The 23,016-nt window shown below is 37.3% G+C and overlaps 2 protein-coding genes across 3 annotated transcripts; both read right to left on the reverse strand.

Moving 5' to 3' along the window:
• Nucleotides 1-423: 423 nt before the first annotated feature.
• Nucleotides 424-7,127, reverse strand: septin8b (septin 8b). Of its 2 annotated transcripts, XM_079630653.1 has the most exons (10): nt 6,842-7,127; nt 5,136-5,250; nt 4,855-5,050; nt 4,572-4,758; nt 4,281-4,442; nt 4,089-4,185; nt 2,058-2,226; nt 1,767-1,899; nt 984-1,162; nt 424-550 (listed from the first exon to the last, which is right to left on the reverse strand). In XM_079630653.1, the coding sequence occupies exons 1-10, from the start codon at nt 6,869-6,871 to the stop codon at nt 547-549; spliced, it is 1,272 nt and encodes a 423-aa protein (XP_079486779.1). In that variant the 5' UTR covers nt 6,872-7,127; the 3' UTR covers nt 424-546. The 2 variants fall into 2 exon arrangements, with proteins under 2 accessions (XP_079486779.1, XP_079486780.1); XM_079630654.1 differs by lacking the exon at nt 6,842-7,127 and having other exon boundaries at nt 5,140-5,250.
• A 6,417-nt stretch (nt 7,128-13,544) lies between these two features.
• On the reverse strand, nt 13,545-22,502 carry sfxn1 (sideroflexin 1). The gene is made up of 11 exons (XM_079630655.1): nt 22,405-22,502; nt 19,497-19,666; nt 19,207-19,377; nt 18,951-19,049; nt 18,770-18,845; nt 18,403-18,488; nt 17,563-17,690; nt 16,712-16,761; nt 16,467-16,516; nt 16,316-16,363; nt 13,545-16,182 (listed from the first exon to the last, which is right to left on the reverse strand). Exons 2-11 carry the CDS (start codon nt 19,658-19,660, stop codon nt 16,086-16,088), a joined length of 969 nt encoding a protein of 322 aa, XP_079486781.1. The 5' UTR covers nt 19,661-19,666; nt 22,405-22,502; the 3' UTR covers nt 13,545-16,085.
• Nucleotides 22,503-23,016: the final 514 nt, after the last annotated feature.

Below are 23,016 nucleotides of genomic sequence, written 5' to 3' on the forward strand. Positions count from 1 at the left end.
TGCAGCAGAGGTAAGCCATAATATCAGTAGAGATATTTAACATTTAAAAATATCATCATTATGCTGGTTAATAATAAAACAATTAATCTTACAGTACAGTGCTCTAAATGATGTTAACAGTCCAGTTCTGAATGAATATAAGACAATGACAAAGTTAACTGGTTTTAAACAAACCAATTGAAAGTTAATCAGAGCTTCATGTTTACTTTAAAGGGTTAATTGACCCAAAAATGTAAATTATCTCATAATTTACTCACCTTGTTGATGTGGCTCACAAAAAAATATATATTTTGAAAAATGTTGGTAACCAAACAGTTATGGTTACCATTGACTTCCATTGTATGAACAAAAATATCTCTTGTTCCACAAAAGAGGGAAGGTTTGGAATGACATGGGGGTGAATAAATGATGACAAAATGTACATTTTAGGTGAACTATCCCTTTAATAAAAATGTAAATCCAGAAGAATTCGGTACACATCAGTGGATCATCACATAGTCACTGAGCAGTGATGATGCTGATGCTGATGCTTTCTTGGGTCGCCAATCAACTGAAAAGAAAATATTTAGAGACATTAATAAAATCAGCTAGATTAAAAATGAATGTTTAACCAGCCAAAAAACAAACATTTCAATAAATAAAGCACTCATTTCATTCAGAGTGAGTGCAAAAAATGGCAAACACACTTAATCATGGGGCGTAAATGCACGCTGATCCGGCAGCTGGCAGTACCAGGCAACTAGTGTCATCATCTGTCTCTCTATCCTTAAACATGCCAAAACCCCATCTGCCAGTGTGCTCCAATATTACAGCATTGCAGCTCTCCTATCCCAGAATCCTCTGCCCTGGCATCAGAGCCCAGAAGAGCCCAGCCAACACAGACAAACAAAAAGACCTCAGAGGCTTGTGAATGCAGACACAGATCAGGCTCACTCACAGACGGTGACTAGCAGAGATGGGAACAGAGGGAGGAGAAGGCTTACGTTTTCTTCTCTTTGTCTTTTTTCATGGCAGAGGAGCCTTGAAGAGACTGTAGGGTTTCTGCAGCCACTTTCCTCCTGTTGAAGGTGTTCATCTCCTCTTCTAAATCTCTACGCTTCTCCTCCAGGTTCCTCTTCTCCTCCTGATGTGTGCGTTTCAGCATCTCAAATCTTTCATGCAGCTGGCAATACAGAACAAGTGTTCATTTAATGAGATGTTTATTTTTGCCATTTTTTTTTTGCAATAATAAAAGTTACATTATTTATTATTAGCGTATCATTTAAATAATTATGTTAATGTTTAATTGATTGGACCATAGTCCAGTAATGAGATGCTCGCAATTTAATTTTTATTTATATAGTTTTATTTAGTTTTTTATGAAAATTTTGTTTTATTTTATGAATAAATGTTGACATGTATTTAAATATTTTAAGATTTAATAAAAAGTTACTATTATTTAAAGACTTTATTTTGTTTAATAAAAAGAATATTTTTTTCTATATTTAAAAGGTGAAAAGCATTCAAAGATTTTATTTTATGATTTAATTTGACATGACAAGTATTTAGGATGCTTATTTTATAAAAAAAGTGATTTATTCAACAACAGCAAAAAGTAATTTTATTATTTATTCTACTCTAAGGCAGTGTCAGCACCTAAAAGCAGTTCAAATGTAGTTTTACGTGACCATGTATATTAAACTAACACTAGTACACATATAACACTATTGAAAATGATGGCAACATTTTTTTTAACATGTTTTCCAGTTAAAACCAGTGGTTTATACCTCTCTCTCCTTCTCTTTTAGCTCTGCTTCTGTCTCCTTCACTTTGTTGACAAACATCTGTCTCATCTGCTCCTCCTTGAGTTGTAGCTCGCCGATAAATTCTCTCCTCTTGGCCACGTATGTCTCCTGCAGACTGAATGTGAGAAGCATTAACAGACATTTCATTTCACTTGATGCCAAACTACAAAACGGACCTATGTAATGTTTCCATCATATGATCCATCTTAAATCAATTTACAGATTTTTTTTACAATTCGTTGTAGAAGTGTCTTGGATGAGATCTTGCAGTACCTGAAGGGTTCGCTGTCAGGGTCCGTGTCTTTGAAGCCCATCTCCTCCAGTTTGCAGCGGCGGTACAGCTCATAGTGTCTGGCGTGGGTCTGTTCCCTCAGGTCCAACATATTGACACGGATTAGCATCTCTCTCAGCTTTACAAAGTCACAGTGACTCTCGTTCTCCACTGAGGACAAAGCCCAGACATCATAATTTCATTAAAGTCACCATGAAATAAAAATTTTTTTTCATTTTTTAACGGATTATTACAGTATTATAAATGGTTTATCCGTGGACATCATTATTATTATTTTTAATTATTTTTCCTTGAAATCTTTTTTTTTAAATCCCTCCCTCTTGCAGTGACATCTCTTCTCTGATGATGGCTGCATTCGAAATGGCCTACTATAGCCTATAGCAAGAGAAAAAAGTAGGCAAAAAGTACCAGGATGACCTTGTGATTCTGAAGTGTGCATAAGATGGACACTTTACTATCCCATGAGGCCATGAGAGAAGATTTATGAATGAAAGTGAAGTGACGTAACTGACACTTGTAGGTCACATGATAATGACAACATGGTGAATGTAGTACGTCCAGATTACATTCATACTACACATAACATACTTTTATAGCGATCGCAAAGTAATTAGTTGTTAAAATGAAGTACCTACTAAAGAGAGTATGTGATTTCAGATGCAGCCGATGTGTTTTTCAGTGTAAGGGCAGGACAACCTGTCACTCACATGAGATTGACCAATAGCAAACCACAACCATCCAATGGTCCAATCAATTCCTGATAGACAAAATCAAGTCCCGCCTTATTTTTTTCTTGTACAAGAAGCTGTTTCACTCTGATATACGTCACAATAAGGAAGAAATGACTGGCACAACTACCATTTCATGCCGACTTTAATAATCTGGTGTAGTTCTCTTCTCACGATGACTTCTGCAATCAAGACAGTTTGCTTGTTGTTTTGCATTATTGTAGCTGTGGTTATACTGTCAGCCATTAATAGAAATATTCAGATTTGATAGATTTAAAGCATCCTTGATGAATAAAATAATTAATATCTTTTTTTAAAGGAACACTCCGACTTTTTGGGACTTTAGGCTATTCAACTTATCCCCCAGAGTTAGATAAGTCCATACATACCTTTTTCATCTCCGTGCGTGCTATAAGTCTGTTTGACGCACCCACCGCTAGCCTAGCTTAGCACAAAGACTGGATGTAAATGGTTGCAGCTAGCATACTAATCCAAATAAGTGACAAAATAACGCAAACATTTTCCTATTTACATGTTGTGATTTGTATAGTCACAGAGTGTACAAAAAACAAAGTCACATGAGACACAGACATATTTTAACCATATAAATACTGGGAACTATATCCCCTGAATATAGGGCGGAGTGATAACCGCAGCGCACCTGAGACGCGCTCTGAACGAACTCTCTGCTCCTCACCACGGCGCGTCTCAGGTGCTGCGGTTTCACTCCGCCCAAGTAGCAGTGCTTCGCCTTCAGAGAATATAGTTCCCAGTATTTATACGGTTAAAATATGTCTGTGTCTCATATGACTTTGTTTTTTGTACACTCTGTGACTATACAAATCACAACATGTAAATAGGAAAATGTTTGCGTTATTTTGTCACTTATTTGGATTAGTATGCTAGCTGCAACCATTTACATCCAGTCTTTGTGCTAAGCTAGGCTAGCGGTGGGTGCGTCAAACAGACTTATAGCACGCACGGAGATGAAAAAGGTATGTATGGATTTATCTAACTCTGGGGGATAAGTTGAATAGGCTAAAGTCCCAAAAAGTCGGAGTGTTCCTTTAAGTCTACATAATTCCCTGTGGCTGCACAAGAAGCATAATATACAAAGTAAAGTAATTGCATCCTTTGCTATTCATTTGCATTTGCACTAAAACATTTCTTGTTTTTAACATTAAATAAAAAAGAGAGAAAAATTTAAATCGCCCAATTTGTAAATTGTTTCTAACCTACAGTAAGACAATGATAATACCTTTATCTGCTAGCAGCTGTACCTACCCTGTACCACTCCCCATGGATACTGTCTGGCTCGCACCATTTTGTTCCCAATTTGAACCTCTTCACTGCTTCCAATCACAGCAAAAGGCAGATGCGCCTGCAACACAAGTCACAGGCTCAACATTAAAGGTGCCTCTATAGGAACACAGTGTGTATCTGTTGTATGTGTATGTTTTCTCAAGTTCCTGTTACATTCATAGAAGAGTTTATTTCAGTCACAGCTTCATCATCTGTTGGGAACTGGTAGATCTGAACACCATTGCTGACCAGTTCACTCATGATCTTGATCTTAAATTTTTGAAGCTCACTCTTGGAAATAGTGTCCGCCTTTGCAATGATGGGGATAATGTTGACCTGGTTAGGAAGGAAAAATATGGATATACATGAATAATATAATTCTCTGTATAATTTAATATATATATTCAATAAATGCACAATTTATAGACTATTTTTTAAAAGACAATAACTTTCTGAATACGATACCTTGCTGTCCAGTTTCTTCATGGTGACTAAGTCCAGAGATTTCAGTGAATGTCCAGTGGGAGCAATAAAGTAGAGACAGATATGGATGCGTGAATCATGATAGTTATAAAGGGAACGTTTGATTTTAAGCTCTTCTTCAAGGAAGTTTTCAAACTGGGCATCAATGTAGTCCACAATAGGTTTATAACTGCAGAGAAACAATAAAATGTGTAAGATTTTGATTTGATCCTGACATTTCATTATCAATGTCATTCATATACCTTTCAGTGCATATAAGCATTACCTTTCTTCTTTATTAATCTGGTCGCCAAATCCCACAGTGTCTACAATGGTCAGCTGCAAATCCACATTGCTTTCCTGTAGGTTGTACGTTCTGGGGCGTAAATGCACGCCGTTCTGGAAGTGGCTGGCCTCTTCATTTTCGAACGATGTGTTAAAAAGTGTGTTCATTAAAGTGGATTTGCCTATCCCAGTTTCACCTGTAGAAACGAAGCAATCTCTTGCAACAATCGTAATATTTAAATGCCAGCTCTGCAGGGTTTTAAAAGCACTTCTTTTCCTCACCTACGCAGAGAATGTTGAAGCTGAATCCTTGGCTCACTGATTTGCTGACCAGCTGATCAGGAAGACTGTCAAAACCGACATGACCGTTGAGAGAGAGAGTCCTCATCTCCTCACACTGAGAAATTACAACATCAAGAAAGTTTGACATGACATACCAGGAAAACATCGATAGTGTCATGATGAATAATTGCCACAAGGGTCTTTGAAAAATAAATAAAAATAATAATAATCACAAAATTACATTATAGTGAATGTAATCAAGCAAATAACATAACAAATAACAACGTTTTAATAACCAATTAAACTGTAAATTAATACTATAGTGTACTATAATGTATAGAAGTTCATCACAAGTAATACAAGATACAAGTAAATGTAATAATACATTTGCATATAGTTGGAGTAAGAAAGATTAATATTTTTGTAAAGCAATGAACTAATTATAGATCTAAACTAGTGACCGTAAAGATATTTGTTACAAACGATTTCTGTCAAATAAATGCTGTTCTTTTGAATTTTCTACTCATCAAAATAATCCTGAAATAATGTGTCACAGTCTCCACGAAAATATGAACCAGCAGAACTATTTGCTACAGCAGCAAATCAGCATATTAGAATGATTTCTGAAGGATCATGTGACACTGAAGACTGGAGTAATGATGCTGAAATTTCAGCGTTGCCACCACAGGAATAAATGTCATGTTAAAATGACATTTTAAAATAAAAACAGTTATTTGAAATTGAATAATATCTCACAATATTATCAGTGCTCCACCACAACCAAAAACTGTCCAGCTTTTGCATTGTTCTCCCTAATATGTCTATTAATATAAGGAGATAGTGATCAAAGCGGAGAAGCAGATCCATGTAATTTTGTAACTGAGCACATTTGTATGCATGGACTAGGGTTTGAGTCTCGATCACAGAGAAAAGCAGCATGCTGAGGCATTCAGAGATCCTCACTCTGTACAAACACAAGGAAGTGTTTCACACAGCCATCATCTGTTCCACTGCCCCAGTATTCTTAACACACACTGGGGCACAAAGGGCTCTTTATCCAGCCTGTGTTTCTCAGCATACTGAAGGTTTCCACTGCCATTGCCCTGAGAAACTTCCTTTAAAAGCATATTATTTATTTTAAAAGCATAACTGGACAGTAGTAGGATGATACTCTTGCACAAATGTAAAAACATCACAAACTTCATTAGGGAGAGACTGAGGGACATGCTGACTGAAGCGGCAAACAGAAGCAGCAATGCTGATCTGCTTACAAGAACTAATCAGCTTTAAATGACTTTGACAATGGATTTAGACCCTAATGTTAAACTATAAATATAAACTACAAGCATATGAATGCTTTTTAATTGTATAGCCTAGGCTATAACAGAAATGCATGACATGCATTGTGAAGAATCACAACAGTGATTTAGAGTAGGACCAAATATAAGGATGAAGTCCAACTCGAATAAAACTTAAGCTCACGCTTTCTCCATTGCAACCAACATCCTAACACATGTTGCATATAACAACATCTTGCACATAAACATAGGGAAATAATGAAATGTGAAAAAAGTTAAACATTTTTGACCAACTAATCCAGTCGTCATACCTCTCGATGCACATTGCAACTTTATCAAAAAATAAACGTAGGCTACATGTTAAACTGTGAATAATATGTGCCGTAAATATATTATGTAAAAACTTACAGAATAGATGTTTACATCTGTGGCAGCCATGCAGATAGTAGGCTACTGACACTGACACTGACAGACAGTATGCTCTCATTTATTGCTCTCTCTCTCTCTCTCTCTCTCTCTCTCTCTCTCTCTCTCTCTCTCTCTCTCTCTCTCTCTCTCTCTCTCTCTCTCTCTCTCAGACAGTATGCTCTCATTTATTGCTCTCTCTCTCTCTCTCTCTCTCTCTCTCTCTCTCTCTCTCTCTCTCTCTCTCTCTCTCTCTCTCTCTCTCTCTCTCTCTCTCTCTCTCTCTCTCTCTCTCTCTCTCTCTCTCTCTCTCTCTCTCTGGTGCATGCTGGGAGTGTGTGTGAGGAGCTTGAGTGTTTGTTGGGAGCGAGTGGTTTTCTCTTTTTCGTACTTTTGTTTGTTTTATATGTTTTTCCCCTCGGTAGTTCTTTTTCTAGTTTAGGTAGAGGTCAGGGAAGGGAAAGGCGCGCGGTTTTCTAACCGCGTGCGTCAGACAGACGCCGGTATGGAGTCTGTTCCCGGGTCAGCTCTGTCACTCCGGCATGGTTGCAGGTGTGTGCCAGAGCCTGGAGTGACAGTGGAAGATCTGCTCGTGGTTATTGGGGAGCAGATCGGTTTTGATAAAATATTGTCGGCATCTCGAATGAATAAAGCGATTGTGGTATTTTTGAAATCTGAACCGCTGGTAAATCAGTTGACTGTGAGCGGGTTATGGGTTAAGGAAACGTTTGTTGCTGTTAGCCCATTATCCGCCCCGGCATCTAAAATTACTATATCAAATGTGCCTCCGTTTGTGTCGAATGACGCGATTACGAAAGAGTTACAGAGGTTCGGCAAGATTGCGAGCCCCGTAAAAATGATTCCCCTCGGGTGTAAAAATGCGGCGCTCAAACATGTACTATCCTTTAGACGTCAGATCTATATGTTTCTTACTTCACCTACGCGCACTCTTGAAGTTTCCTTCCGTGTGAACCACGGAGAAAACTCGTTTATGGTTTATGCGAGCACTGAGAGCTTGAAGTGTTTCGAGTGCGGTGATTTGGGACATAAACGCTTCGCGTGTCCACATCGAGATGAGCAAAGGCCGTCCACATCTAGAGCTGATACTGGAGTTATTGTGGAACATCATAATGCTGTAGCAGAGCAGAGGAGTGTGGAACAAGATGGAGTGACAGAGGAGGTGAAAAGACAAGAGGAGGTGAGTGTTAATTCTGAAGGTGTGGATGACATTGATGCTATTGTACAGATTGGCTCGCAGACTGCTGCTGTTTCTGATGTTACTGAGATGAATGATGGAAGAAAAGGAGTTTTAGAGGAGATAGTGGATGATGGAGCTCAGGCAGGAGGCTCAAAGGAGAGTATTGCTGATGAGGTAGATGAGTATTCACAGTCTACTGATGATGGGATGAGAGAAGGTGAGCAGTGGGCAGGTGGAGAGGCTGATAATGATCTATACACTGTGGAAGAGATTAATGCTTTCTTAGATGAGACAAAAGGAAAATCTGGGGTTGAAGTTGATGATTATTTTCCTGACATTGAAAAGTTTGTTAATTCTGTGATGAAGGCAAGAAAAATGAGTAGTTATCAAGAAATCTCACAACAAAAGAGGTTCCGTCTTAAAAAACATTTAACTGTTATAAGACAGAGTAAAAAATTGGGAAGAGAAAGATTAACGAGGGGAACAGCAAAACTTTTATGATGGCTTTTAACTTCGTTTCTCTTTTCTGTCTTTTTCTCCTCTTCTCTTTCATGGATTTCTTGCGGGTGGGATCCCTCAATATTAATGGGATGAGAGATGGGAGGAAGAATGGGATATTATCAGAAATGATTAATTTGAAGGATTTAAGTGTAACTTTCCTGCAAGAGACCCATAGTACTTGTAGCAATGAAGTTGATTGGGGATTATGGTGGAAAGGAGACTATGTGTTGAGTCATGGGACTAATTTAAGTGCCGGTGTAGCTGTCCTTTTTTCCCCTTCTGTTAAAGCCAAAATTCTATCAAAAAATGAAGTGGAGCCAGGAAGGTGTTTAATAGTAAAGGCTGAAATTTGTAATTTTATTTTTTTGTTTGTGAATATCTATGCTCCTAATGTTGGAGCGGAACGTTTAACACTTTTCAACAGGTTAGAAAATATAATAAAGGAAGAAAAAGATGATGTTTTTTGTGTGCTGGGAGGAGACTGGAATTGCACTACTGATTTTACACTAGATAGAAATGGAGAGGAGCCTCATGCAATGTCAGCCACCGTTTTAGCTGGTGTTGTAAAAAAGCTAAGTTTATCAGATGTGTGGAGAGAACATAATCCCCTTACAAAGCAATATACGTGGGTGAAAGTTTGTAATGAACATATTTCTGCTGCTCGTTTGGATCGATTTTATTTGTCATACAATATGAGAAATAGAGTTGTTAATGTAAATATTATTCCCAATGCTATTTCTGATCATAAATTCATTACTGTTGCAGTTACTTTGGCTATAAACACTCATAAAAGTTGTTACTGGCATTTTAATACAAAACTCTTGGAAGATAAGCAATTTTGTGACACTTTTAAACTGTTTTGGGATACCTGGAAAGCAGAAAAGAGTCTATTTGATAATATTACACAGTGGTGGGAAGTTGGGAAAGTGCATATAAGAGATTTGTGCCAAAAATATGCATCTCATTCCTCTTCTCAATTAAGAAAAACTTTGGAATGGCTGGAAAGAGAGATTTGTGACATTGAAAAAAAAATGACTGATAATGATGATGATAATCTAAAAGATCTATGGACTGAGAAAAAAAATCAACTAAGCTCATTTTTAAATGAAAGAGTTAAAGGAGCTCTCATAAGAAGCCGTTTTCTGACTGTAAAAGACATGGATGCTCCTACTACCTACTTCTTTAATCTGGAGCGTAAAAAGGGCCAACAAAAGCAGATGTACTCGTTGAAGGATGACAAGGGACATGTCACTTCAGATCCGATGGAGATGCGTAGACTTGCTGTGGCTTTTTATTCAAGATTGTACTCTGCTGAAAGCTCAGATGAACACTGCAGGAATGAGCTGCTTAAGGACCTTCCGGTTCTAACTGAAGAACAGAAGGCTTCTTTAGAGACTGAGCTGACTTTCGATGAAGTTACCTTGGCCGTAAAGGGTCTCTCTTCAGGTCGTACTCCAGGACTCGATGGACTTCCTGGTGAATTCTATAAGTTTTTTTGGGAAACTATTGGTGAGGACTATTTTGAAATACTTAAAAAATGCTTTCTTGATGGAATTCTCCCAACAAGTTGTCAACGTGCTGTCCTATCGTTGCTCCCAAAAAAGGGTGATTTGACACTTTTAAAGAACTGGAGGCCAGTAGCGATTTTATGCACTGAATATAAGATTTTTTCTAAATGTTTGGCCAATAGACTGAACTTGGTGTTACAAGAAATTGTTCATACGGATCAATCTTACTGTATAAAGAATAGATCCATTACAGATAATCTTCATCTAATAAGAGATGTCTTTGATTTTACTCATGGTAATGATGTTAATTTGGGGTTGCTATCTTTAGACCAAGAAAAGGCTTTCGACAGGGTTGACCATGGTTTCCTTTTTGATACTTTGAAGGCTTTTGGTTTTGGAGATTTATTTATTTCAAAAATTAAACTTTTATATACTGAGGCAAAATGTATGATTAAAATGGCTGGTGGATTGAGTATCCCGATAAGTGTAAACAGAGGTATCAGACAGGGCTGTCCTCTCTCGGGTCAACTGTATAGTATTGTAATTGAACCTTTTCTGTGTAAGTTGAGGAAAGAGTTAATGGGTCTAAAGGTTAACAATATATCTTCTAATATTAAACTTTCTGCATACGCTGATGATGTCACAGTCATAATACGAGAACAAAATGACATTCAGATGCTTAAGGGGGCCTTAGAGTGTTATGGCAAAGCCTCCTCAGCGGCTGTTAATTGGGGTAAATGTGATGCTTTGTGGTGTGGAAAAGATTTTAGAGGCCCAGTACTTCCCGGTGGTTTACAGTGGGGAAGAGTAGGTTTTAAATACTTAGGGGTATTTATAGGGACAGAAGAGTACAAAAGGAAAAACTGGGAGGGCCTTGTGGAGAAAGTGTGTGCTCGGTTGTCTAAGTGGAAATGGTTGCTACCCCAGTTATCCTACAGGGGGAGGGTACTGGTTTGTAATAACTTGGTTGCATCTTCATTATGGCACAAAATGGCAATACTTGAACCTCCGGAAGAGCTGGTCAGAGAAATCCAGCAGCGACTGGTGGATTTTTTCTGGACAGGACATCATTGGTTGAAGGCGGCGGTTCTTTATCTGCCGACACATGAAGGAGGCCAGGGGCTGATCGACGTCATGTCAAGAGTAAAGGCTTTCAGAATCCAGACGGCACAGAGACTGCTGTATGGAGAAGAGGTGAGCTGGGCGGGAGTTGCCTGTGCCCTCCTGAGGAGAGCGGGAAACATGGGACTAGACCGGCATCTCTTCCTTATGGAAATTAATAAACTGGATCTTTCTGGACTGAGCTCTTTTTATAGATCCATTTTGAGATCATGGACACTTTTTAAGTTTTCAAGGAGTGGAAATGGGACACAGACATCATGGCTGAAAGAGGAACCGCTACTGTTTAATCTTGAATTTGATTTGGATATTTCTAAATCAGACACCCTCAGAAAAGCCATGTGGAAAGCAAAAATTGTAAAGATTGGACATTTAATGGAAACAAAACAATGGATAACTGCTGAAAGTTTGGCTCTTAAATTGGGACTAAGATCAATCAGATTGGCACAAAAAGTGTTGAATCAGATTTTAGAGTCTCTGCCACAGGAATATAGACTGGCACTGGAAACGTTTGAAGAGGAGGTGGACAAATGTGTGTTTCCAGAGCTGAGTGTCTCCGCTGAGACTGGGACATGGCAAGAAAAGGAGGGTTGCTTGTTATCTTTTAAGACACCACAGCTGGTTTTGTTTCAAGATGCCGGAAAGAAAGACTTGTATACTCTGTGTGTTAAAACATGGCACCTTAAAACACTAGAGAGTGTCAAAGAGTCAAAATGGCAGGAGATGTTTGGGCTGGGCGCTTCCCCTAAAGGTAGCTGGCGGTCCGTGTACAAACCACCCCTGGAGAAGAGATCTGGAGATCTTCAGTGGAGAATTGTACACGGGATTATAGCTACAAACAGATACAGAGCACACCTTGATCCACAGGCAGGGGTGGGTTGTCCTTTATGTGGAGAGCAGGAAACCGTTTTTCATTTGTTTTTAGAATGTGAAAGGCTTCAACCACTTTTTTATAGATTGGAAGAGTGGTGTAATACTCTGGGGGAAGTTTTTACACCGATATTGTTCATTTATGGACCAAAATATAAAAGTAAAAGGAAGGAAGTTCATGTTTTAATAAATTTTCTATTTGGGCAGGCAAAATTGGCCATATGGTTGTCACGGAAAAAATTGTTGAGTGGTGATGTATCAACTGATGTGGTGTCCATTTTTTTGAATTTACTAAAAGCTCGCATTAAAATTGAATTCACTTTCTATAAATTGGTCAGAGACATGGAAATGTTTAAATATAAATGGGGAATAAATCAATGTATTTGTAATGTTGACAATGATGGTTGTTTGGAAATGTATATTTAAGTGTATCTGGGTTTTAAAAAATATTTTTTTTTTTTTTTTTTTTTTTTTTTTCCCTACCTGGAAACATTGAAAGTGTGACAGTTTTTTAACTTTTTGTAAATAAATAGACCCCTAAAAGTCAAAGTCTCTCTCTCTCTCTCTCTCTCTCTCTCTCTCTCTCTCTCTCTCTCTCTCTCTCTCTCTCTCTCTCAGACAGTATGCTCTCATTTATTGCTCTCTCTCTCTCTCTCTCTCTCTCTCTCTCTCTCTCTCTCTCTCTCTCTCTCTCTCTCTCTCTCTCTCTCTCTCTCTCTCTCTCTCTCATGGACACTTGATGGAAACAACCCTCGGCTGAATTAAAATGCTGTCCGTTCACTCCCTCTCCACTTACAAGCGCACTTGTTTCAGAGAAGACTTGTTTATTTTTCTCTCAAGTGTCCAATCAAGTCTCAGTGCTGGGCAAGATACTCCGCAGATATTGCTAACCTACCAGGAGGCAACTAAAATAAAAAAACCAGAGGCTTCAAAATGACTTGAATAAAAAAAAAATATATATATATAAAATCTAATTAAACAATTATCATCTGTATAGTTTAGTGTTTATTTATTTGTTTATGTATTTATTTATTCAACACGTCCAGTAGGTGTCGCCCTTTATCCGGTTTGTTTATCTACAATGTCAATCAGCCACCAGAAAAAAAATGATTCCATTTCAAAGATAACAAAATATCAGATCAAGTGACACCTGCAAAAAAAAATATTATTTAGAGCTTTTCTTAGAACGGACTTCACCTTTCTGAGAATTGTATGCGAATAGCTACTTCTAGGAGATTTTAGAGGACGAAATTTAGAAGTCAGTTTCCCTTAACTTTACACAGGTGTAAATCATCATTTTTTAACATATATATTATTTTTACAACTCTTACTTATTTGATGGATCTAATTGAAATGACATACATTTTGAATCGCACCACAGCCAACTGACGGTAAGTGAACTAACATCTGTTCATTAATATTGAGGAAAACCTGCAAGAAAAGACACAGCTCTAAAATCTATTGTGATGCACGAAAAAGTTAACTAAATAAGGACAGGCTGCAAAAACGATCCATTGCTTTATAATACTCTTTATTTAGGTAATCCACATAGTACAGTGTAATCTACACAGTACAGTTTCCCCATTCACTGTAAAATAAGAAACATTTTTTAAATATTCATCTTGAAAATCTTACACCCATCTCATTCACTGTAAACTAATTATTGTACGAATCAGAGCAACTTGTTCATTTAAAGAGTAGACTACTGAGTCACACCTGCCACCCCAGAGTATTCCGTTTTGTTCCAAGTATGCAGACGCCTTGAATTATTGATTATGAGATCAGGAAATAAACAGTGGTATGCTGTGTTTAATGCACAAGGGAACATATTCATTTGCATTTCACTTTGTACATAATTAATAAAGTCAACAACCTCATAAAGTTAAAAAAGAAGGTATGCTGTAATTTCCTGTCTAAAGATCCTCATGGCTGTTGTGATTCTCCTGAACAAACCGGGAGTAAGCAGTTTTGTGTCAAATCAGCTATGAATTCAATTCATTTATACAAGATCCATAAGTATCAATTTCTCAAATGCAATGGGAATGATCAAAGATCTGAGCACCGATCTTGCCCAAGACCGTTGCTGAGGGGGGCAGCCTGTTAATGTTTGTGATGACCCTGATCTAACTACAAAATAATATCCAACACATGATAAAAACCTCAAATTGTTCTCTATCCATTGTCTTCCACAGAGATGCATGATGAATAATACTGAAAACCCTTCAGGGGATCTTGAAGAACAAGGACTGTGTTTCACAATTAGAACAAAAATAAAGAGTGGTTACCAATATAACCACCAGCATATTCACAGAAATGTATGTGCTCTTAGTTTGATTTCATTACTGCCAACACTACATTCATGAACTGAACAAATGTGGCACATCAACAGTCTCACAACAGCAATAATCCGAGCGCTCAACACACAGCTATCCACAGGCTGTTACACTCTCTTAGTACGTTACGTATTAAACATTAAACATATTTAAATACCTCAACACATGAAGACTTAGTCAATTTAATGGAAAGTTCACAAAGATTAACATCATTAATTCTAAAAATATATAACATAGCCAAAAGTACATGGACACCCGCACACGATACGCAATTTTTAAACTCCTAATTTCAAAATATTAAACATTAACTGATCCGTTTGCTTATATACCACATTTCACTCTTCTAGGAAGGCTTTCTACGAGTGTGTTAGATCCAGCGATGGGACAGGGCTCACATTCGGTGTTACAATTAATCCTAAAGAACGGTGATTTGTGCAGACCAATCAACATAGTTCAAAAAATGTGGTAAGTCAGTTCTTTATGGATCTTGGGCATAAAGATTAAAATACAGTTCTCTAGAATGTCTCTGTTGCATTAGGATTTGGCCTCAGAAATGACCAAACCTGTTCATTCGAAGGAGCCATCCACAAACTTTTGGCCATGTAGTGTAGATGGAAAATAGGAACAGGATTTACGGAAAGGCAATGTTGCACTTCATAAATGGAACATTTACACTAGATTTTTTTTTATAAAATCGCTATACGGATTGTGTCCTTTCTCAAGATTGGTGGGAAAGGATACAGAAAATGAGACTAGACTACATTATCATTCTAGAAGGTTTCATGTAGATTGTTTTGTGTGAGGACTTTAACATTATGTAACAAAATATGGCACATGAGAATTTTTCAAGGGTGAACCAAAGTAAATGGCCATTCATTAAACAGAAAACAGGCGAGGTTTGACAAGATTGTGTAGAAAAACAATGCGTTTCCTTGAACTGCTAGAGGAATAGACTTTGGAACAGTCAATGAGAACACGTTGAACTTTAACCTCACACTATTTTCACTTACAAAAAGTTTGTTCATGCACCGTCGACAGGCAGAAGAAATTATATGAACATACGCACTATTCTTGTATAACACCCTAAGAGTGAAACTCAAATACTGAGGATAGTAAAATAGATAAAACTCTTCTTAAAACTCATGCTGTAGTTTATCGGTTTATTAAACCTTCATCTAAGGAAATTTGCAGCAGAGGTTTGTATTTGGCAACGTTTTAAACGGATTGCACTATTGTCATGAAGACGTCCCTTGACTTTTCTTGTAACTGAAATGAAATTTGGCAGTACGGTATAAACTGCAACCATCATGAAGAGATAAACACGAAATACTGACAACAATGCAATACAGACTAATAAAAAAACAAGGTCAACATCTGCCATCTTTGATCCTTACTGAAAATGACATTGTGAGTGGCACATGGAATAATAATTTTCAATAATATGGCAGCAAACTGAATTATTTCAGAAATTAAAAAAAATACTAAATGTATATACAGTAGTGAGCACCGTCATATACATGTCAGACAAAAGACCGGCACAAATTGGCAACGACAATAAGGATTTGGCTTAAAATCAATTAAAACAGTCAAAAATGTAAAAACATCCTACAAAATGATTGAGTCCTGGAGAGGAACGGGTGAACTTTGGCACACAAAAAGATGTTTTGGATGGTACGTGAAACCATTACAGTAGAGAGGAGATTCACCAACGTTTGTCTTTACAGTCCTTTGTTGAAGTAGACCGTCTCTATTCCAGGATGACTGGCTCGAATCTTCTCCTGCAGCTCTGGTTCCAAGCGGCTCACTGCCATAGAGCTGTGTGAAAACATTGGAATTATGAAGTGCAACAGAATGATTTACAAAGCAAAATTAATCATTCTGAAATTATTCAAAAGATTCCAAAATCATACATGCATTTAGTTCCAAACTGTTTTGAGAACGTTCTCACCTCTTTTGTGGGAATAACGCACAGCACAATGGGGTTGCAAACACAAGGCTAAGAAGAAGAAAGAAAGTACAAAAGAATGGGTCACAAATTCTTGAATGTCTTTCAAAAGATAACAGTTTGTTAGACCATCAATCTATCTTTGGCAACTCACCAAAACCCAACCAAGCCAACTTGAATGGGAGCACTCATCCACGGAAACCTCTGAAAAAATAAAGAGTGGGGAAAAAAAAAAATCAACCTGGCAACAAAGCCCATGATTCTATGGGGCCATTGTGAGGAATTAAGCATTCAAAGCAGACTGGACACTGTAGACGGGTATGTGATAAGGCTGAACAATTTTTCATTAAGATTTTCAGTCATGTAAACAAAACATTTATAATGCAATTTTGAAATTACCTTGAGGAAGGCCTTCTTTTCCAAAGAGTTCATTAAAAATGGAGGGATTGCTACAGGACGAAAACAATTAGTTATATTACTTGCTTGCAATTACAGTGTCCCATAACCAGACATGCAACATTGCGTCTGCATAAGACAGTGGGGGATGAAAGTTTGAGAAAACTTCATATCATATATTTGATCATATATAAAATCCGTAGACTTAATTTCTGGGTTTAAAGGTGCAGTAAGCAATTTCTGAGAAACATATTTGAAATCAAACCAAACACATCTCCTTCTGTATTGCTCCGCCCCCAAACTGCACAAACATGAGTGGAGTGAAGCAAAATAATGCTTTGGGGAAAATAAAGCGAAGATGACGAATGAACGAGTGGATAAATATATATATTTTTTAAATATTTACTACAACATCATATCTTTGTTCTGTGAAACATGGCAAAACCAATGTTACTCACATATGGAGTAGATACAAAGCAACCTCAGCATCTGTTTTCAAGTCTTCCCGCTCTCTAATGTCTCTCCAGCGCTAGCAAGCTTTTTCAATATTAATGCAGGACAGGTCCTAAAGCTCTCATCATAACCCTTCTTTTTCCAGTAATATTCCTCAAACCTTTTCTCTTTTGTAATGTCTCTCAGCCGTCTCTCTTTCAACAGTCTTTTTTCAAATCTCCCTCTTGCTCACTCTCTCTCCTCCCCTATCATGAGTGTATTCTGTATACTGCTGATTGGCTACAAGTGTGTTTTAGTCCGATCTACTTTCAATCCAGAAATCACTAACTGCACCTTTAATAAGCATAGGTGAAAAGTCAGCTTAATGAAAGACAATCTCAAGACTTTTAGAGTAAACAAACCCATTCCCGGAGAGGCCATGAGGATTCTGGAAACCACCACTTGTGTAATGGCCTGTTGAGCTGCATTTGAAGATTCTCCTAACCGATTGTCATTCTCATCTGTTACTGGAATGCCATGTTTGAGTTCCCTGAGACACAAAAGGAAAGATGCGCTCTATATGACATACTCACTTCATGACTATTATAAATGAACAGCAACACACAATATTACATTACTGTTTTGAACCACTGCTGACGGTTTGGGGTCAGTCAATTTTCTTTTTTTAAGGAAATAATTTTATTCAGCCAGGATGCATTAATCGTGACAGTAGACATTTATAATGTTACAAAAGAGTTCTATTTCTGTTCTTTTGAAATTCTAAAGAATCCTGAAAAAAAAATAACACCACAGTTCCCACAAAAATATTAAGCAGAAAAATATTTTCAACATTGATAGTAATAAATGTTTCTTGAGCATCAAATCAGCATATTAGAAGTATTTCTGAAGGATCATGTGACACTGAAGACTGGAGTAATAATGCTGAAAATAATTTTTTTTTAGAATTACATTTTAAGATATATTCAAATAGAAAACAGGTATATTAAATTGTAATAATATTTCACAATATTACAATTTTGACTATATTTTTAAACAAATAAATGGAGCCGTTGTGAGCATAAGAGGCTCTTTCAAAAACATTTTTTTTAAATGTTACCGACCCCAAACTTTTGAATGGTCATGTATAATATATATATCCATTGAGAATCTTTTTGTGATCCCAAAACTCCAGGACAACCAATTCAGAGAAAAATAAGGTCAAACCTCTTTATGCAAACGATTTGTTCTAGATAATTATTTACCGTTGTCTCATGAGTGGAATATTGATACAGTTAGCAGCAGCTACAGCAGCGAATGGCACAAAGCGTCCTATGAGTGGGGACACATGCTGAAAGACAGAAAATTAAACATAATTACTAATTACTACATGAACACATAGTGAGCACTGAGCATAATATTTAATACTTTGATGTAAAAGAGTTAAAAACTTATTAGTAAGTGATAACCAGTGATCGAAGTGGGTGGAGGGTGGCATTACTCCTGAGGGTTTGAATCGCGTTCTGGGGGCAGGGCACTCTCAACATGAGAGAAGTGCCGGTACACAAGAAAAAGTACAGTGTACCAGTCCGTACCGGCCCACTTCGAGCACTGGCGATGACAGACCATTACCTTTGCTAATGCATTTAGTCCTAAAGCAGTAGCCACGGCCCCTGTGGTGGCTGATACATATGCGGTGCCAAGCTGGCTGCAAGGACATATATTAGGAATTTAGGGATATTGCAAATTAGTTGAAAGAAGAACTGTATAAAGTGAAACAAATATTCATATGCATGATCTAAAGTCCTCTCACTTTACTGTGATGGGGGCGTCTCCACTCCTGTTGGTGTAGTTGACTATTGCATTGAAAGACTGATTGATCCATTGCCAAAACAGAACTGCTGGAGTCGTTCTAAAAGAGAAAAAGAGAGAGAGAGAGAGAGAGAGAGAATATTCAGCATTATATGTGGTGAAATTGTTTATTATCCAGAAAAAAATCCACCAAGTATTATAGCTACACTGTAGGCGCTATACTGATGGATTACACAGCAAAACCCAGCATGATTTACCTGTAGAACGTCATCATGCATCCAGTGATGGTCATGTTCATAGGAACCTGAGCAGACATGCGACCAATCAGGAGCATTTTCTCGCCGGTGTCTGGATGGAAGGCCGAGTCAAAGACATACTTCGCCCTCCATAGCTCGTCTTCCGTGAGACCCGGTGACACCACCCCTTTTCTTCAGGGATAAGAGAATGGAAGAGGATGGCGTACTTGGTATCTGGCAAACTCAGCATGTGTAACAATGAATCCTATACAAAAGCACATGCTGTAAATGAATGCAGAGTAGAGACTTACTTGTAATCCTGAATAATCTGACAGGCATTTTCTAATTGTTCATTCGACAGGAGGATGTTTCTAGGGTCTGTGACAGTGAAGAAATGCTTTGCGCGACCCACAAATGTTCCCTGATCCCAGCGTGGCTCTTTAATGTTTATGGAGGTGGAGAGCGCGGCTGCCATGGTACACTGTGAACATATCACACTGTTAAAACCTTGGATACACTTCACTTATTCTTTTAACACACAACAGTGTAAATGTCTTTGAAAACAAGTTATTTTTAAAACATTATGGTGGTACCGTGACTGGTATAGCAACAAGCTGAAGAAAGATTCTTAAAAACAGAAGAATTACAACATGAAGGTTTGGAATAATGGAGAGTACACTAACATTCAAAAGGTTGGGAAGATTTTTTTATATTTTTGAAAGAAGCCTCTCAAAGGCTGCATTTATTTGCTCAAACATACAGTAAGAACGTTAATATTGTGAAATGGTATTACCATTTAAAAGTAAAACAACTATGTTCTATTTTAATATTTTTTAAATCTAATTTATTAATTGTAATTTATTCCTGTGATGGCAAAGCTGAATTTTCAGCATAATTACTCCAGTCTTCAGTGTCACATGATCCTTTAGAAATCATTTTGGGTTTTGCTCAAGAAACATTTCTTGTTATAAATGTTGAAAACGGTTCTTGATGAACAGTACATTTTTAATTCTTATATGGAGAAAATTAAATATATGAAGAAAATCTATTTAACAGAGAGAAAATTCAAAGTCTTTTTTTGTATTTTCAGCATGAAAAAACCCCCCTGAATAATGCTTGCACATGACATTCCTCCCCCGATTAGGCCACCGCTGAATCAGCATGTAGTTTCTAAAGACACAGCTGACCAGCCAATCAAAGAAAGGCTCGAACATCAGTCACTCTGAAAATGACATTTGGTTCTGCTAGTCCCCATGTAAAGCAGCACCTATGTGTATATGGCCTGTGTTTCTATAAACAATTGTGAAAAATATAAGAAATTTAGTCACAGGGGAGGGGGTTGATGAATTTAAAAGGGTAATGCACTCAAAAAAACTTTCACAATTTACTCTTTCTCATTTATTTTAAACCTGTATGACTATCTTCTGTGGCAGACAAATAAAAAATCAGACAGGATGTAAAGAACTGACAGTCTCAGTCATCCTTCACTGTCATTGCATCATTTTCCATGCAATGAAAGTGAAGATTACTGTACTGAGGCTGTCATTCTGCCCAACTGCGAGACTTTTTGTTTTACTGAAGAAAGAAAGCTATATGGGTTTTATATTACACCACGAGGGTAGTATTTTGGGGGCATTTTTTCATGTTCCTTGCGATTGTTAACTAAATTCGGTATTAAGTGCTTCAAGGTTGAATTTAAAATAAAAGGGGGGGGGGGGGGGGGGTTAACCATTTATGTGCATATTCCAAGAATAGGCATTCACAAAGGCTAAATTAAATAAACCACACGCTGTAAATGTGCCGCGTGGTGAAATTTTATTTTGAAAATACAGTGTTTTGAAGACACCAAAGACAGCTAAAGGGAGGACAATATAAAATCACGCGTTTCACTTAAACACGGCTACAAAAGTGGGTCTGTGTCTCTTTAAATCAAATCATGGTTCAAGTGTTTTGCACGAGATCACTTGATTCTGCTCGAGCCTGATGCTGCGCTGCTTCCCTTTTAAAACGCGTTTCACTGGTGATAGAAAGTCTGACTCTTTTTCGCTAATCGGTTCTTTTGAACAGTTCGTTTCAAAGAACCGGTTCAAAAACATTTAAGGGATTCAGCGATACGCCATCACGTGGTCACTGGCATCATACTCAGAAACGTTTGCTTAATGCTTAGTACTAGGCATACATAGCTTTTTTAAAATAATGATGTGGTTTAAAACTTCAAACAATTTAGAAAACCAATTCAATTCCATATGCGTAATACTGATAAAACAATGTATTAATGTTTTATTTGTAATATATCTTCTTTTGCCAATGAAAGTTACTTTCTGCTCCGCATGTCAACATGAATGCTAATTCTGTCGTTTTACGTCTCATTAAAAATTAAAAGAGACGATTCTCGTGGATTCTGACTGAATCGTAAACGAATCGTTCAGTCAATTTCATGAACAAATCGTTCTGACTGCTTGTGGTGCAACCGAATCATTAATTAAAGATCCGACTCAAAAGAACAATTCATTTACGAATCGGACATCGCTGCAAAGCAATAATTCATATCGTGCTTTCCAAACATGAAACATTAGTGCACACTATGGATTGGAGAGATAAGATACTGACCGATACACGGACCTCTTGATCCGACATGAACTTTGAACAGAGACGCAGCGTTTATGACACTTTCCTTAAACAACCCATTTCTTGCCCAATAGTATGCTTTCATGACTGTATATTACTCTGCATTATTTCAATAATCTAATAATAATATGCATTCACGCATATTGCTTCATTTGATGTGTTAAAACATTGATGCTCTTTAGAAAACAAAACAATATGGGATATGGAATGATTTAGATGGTGTCTTGTTTTGAAATCAATTGTTAGAATATCATCATTGTAGCTCATTGGCAAAGAATGGTTCAAAACCAGTCGGTACCGGTTGGGTGGCTTCCATTGGGGCTTACAATATGTCCTAAATATGAATTATAATATGTTTAAATATTATGATAAAAAAATATTGGAAGGTTGCATCATATGATAAATATCTTAATATGTTTTAGCTTTATCTTTAAAACCATCTGTACAACTCCAGCTGTGCACCTCTTTATCAACCTCTGGATGCCACATCACAAATCCACTTACTGGCAGCATAAGGTTTTACATTCTAATGCATCCAGTAAAAAAAAAGATGACATCCGTGAAAAAAATACGAAAGGTCCTGTTACTTACAGTGCAACAGTGCAAAGCCCGCCGTCAGACAAAATCTCAGCACTCCGCAGCAGATATCAGTCTCGCGCACAGAGGCTAATTTGGTATTTACGAATGAACGTGAAGTACGCTGCAGTAAAAGCCCAACTAACCAGCGGCGCTGCTGATATTTCAAAATAAAAGTTTCCAATATCTTTGGAAATATTTGTAACATGAGAATATTAGATGTATGTCGCGATCCAAGACATTGGTTAAAATAATTAAACAAAGAGCAACGGAATTTTAGTTGCTTACATTTACCTAGTTAAATACAATACATTAGTCAGTCAACAAAAGGACTTTTACTATGAAAATATTTTGATAATGAAATTTAACATCTTCAAAAACACGCCAGATCAGGTCTAATAAGCCTTGGGCAAGTCAGTTTTTATGACATTCATTTTTAACTGCTGGTTGTCTGTCTAAAACGTAAATCATTCATATTTTTTTTATGAATGTTGTAACAGGGTATTTGCACTCAGTGTAAATCTGTGTAAATAGACACTCATACCGAAGTAAATGCACTAACGTACAGTCTGTTATTTCTTAACTCAATTTACAAGTACATTTCCATGTAACTTAACGTTAATACAG

This window comes from Phoxinus phoxinus, assembly GCF_949152265.1.
Source record: "Phoxinus phoxinus genome assembly, chromosome: 12".
In the NCBI taxonomy this organism is placed as follows: domain Eukaryota; kingdom Metazoa; phylum Chordata; class Actinopteri; order Cypriniformes; family Leuciscidae; genus Phoxinus; species Phoxinus phoxinus.

What these genes read in the sequence shown, in the direction of transcription:
- septin8b (XM_079630653.1), bottom strand. Translation starts at nt 6,871, where the DNA reads ATGGCTGCCACAGATGTAAACATCTATTCT. An exon ending in TGAAGAAACTGGACAGCAAG is followed by an intron (nt 4,443 to 4,571) that starts GTATCGTATTCA and finishes CTTCCTAACCAG; the next exon opens with GTCAACATTATCCCCATCAT. An exon ending in CCTGACAGCGAACCCTTCAG is followed by an intron (nt 1,900 to 2,057) that starts GTACTGCAAGAT and finishes TCTCACATTCAG; the next exon opens with TCTGCAGGAGACATACGTGG.
- sfxn1 (XM_079630655.1), bottom strand. Translation starts at nt 19,660, where the DNA reads ATGGCAGCCGCGCTCTCCACCTCCATAAACATTAAAGAGCCACGCTGG. An exon ending in GACTAAATGCATTAGCAAAG is followed by an intron (nt 18,489 to 18,769) that starts GTAATGGTCTGT and finishes TCTGTCTTTCAG; the next exon opens with CATGTGTCCCCACTCATAGG. An exon ending in GCGTTATTCCCACAAAAGAG is followed by an intron (nt 16,183 to 16,315) that starts GTGAGAACGTTC and finishes GTTTTCACACAG; the next exon opens with CTCTATGGCAGTGAGCCGCT.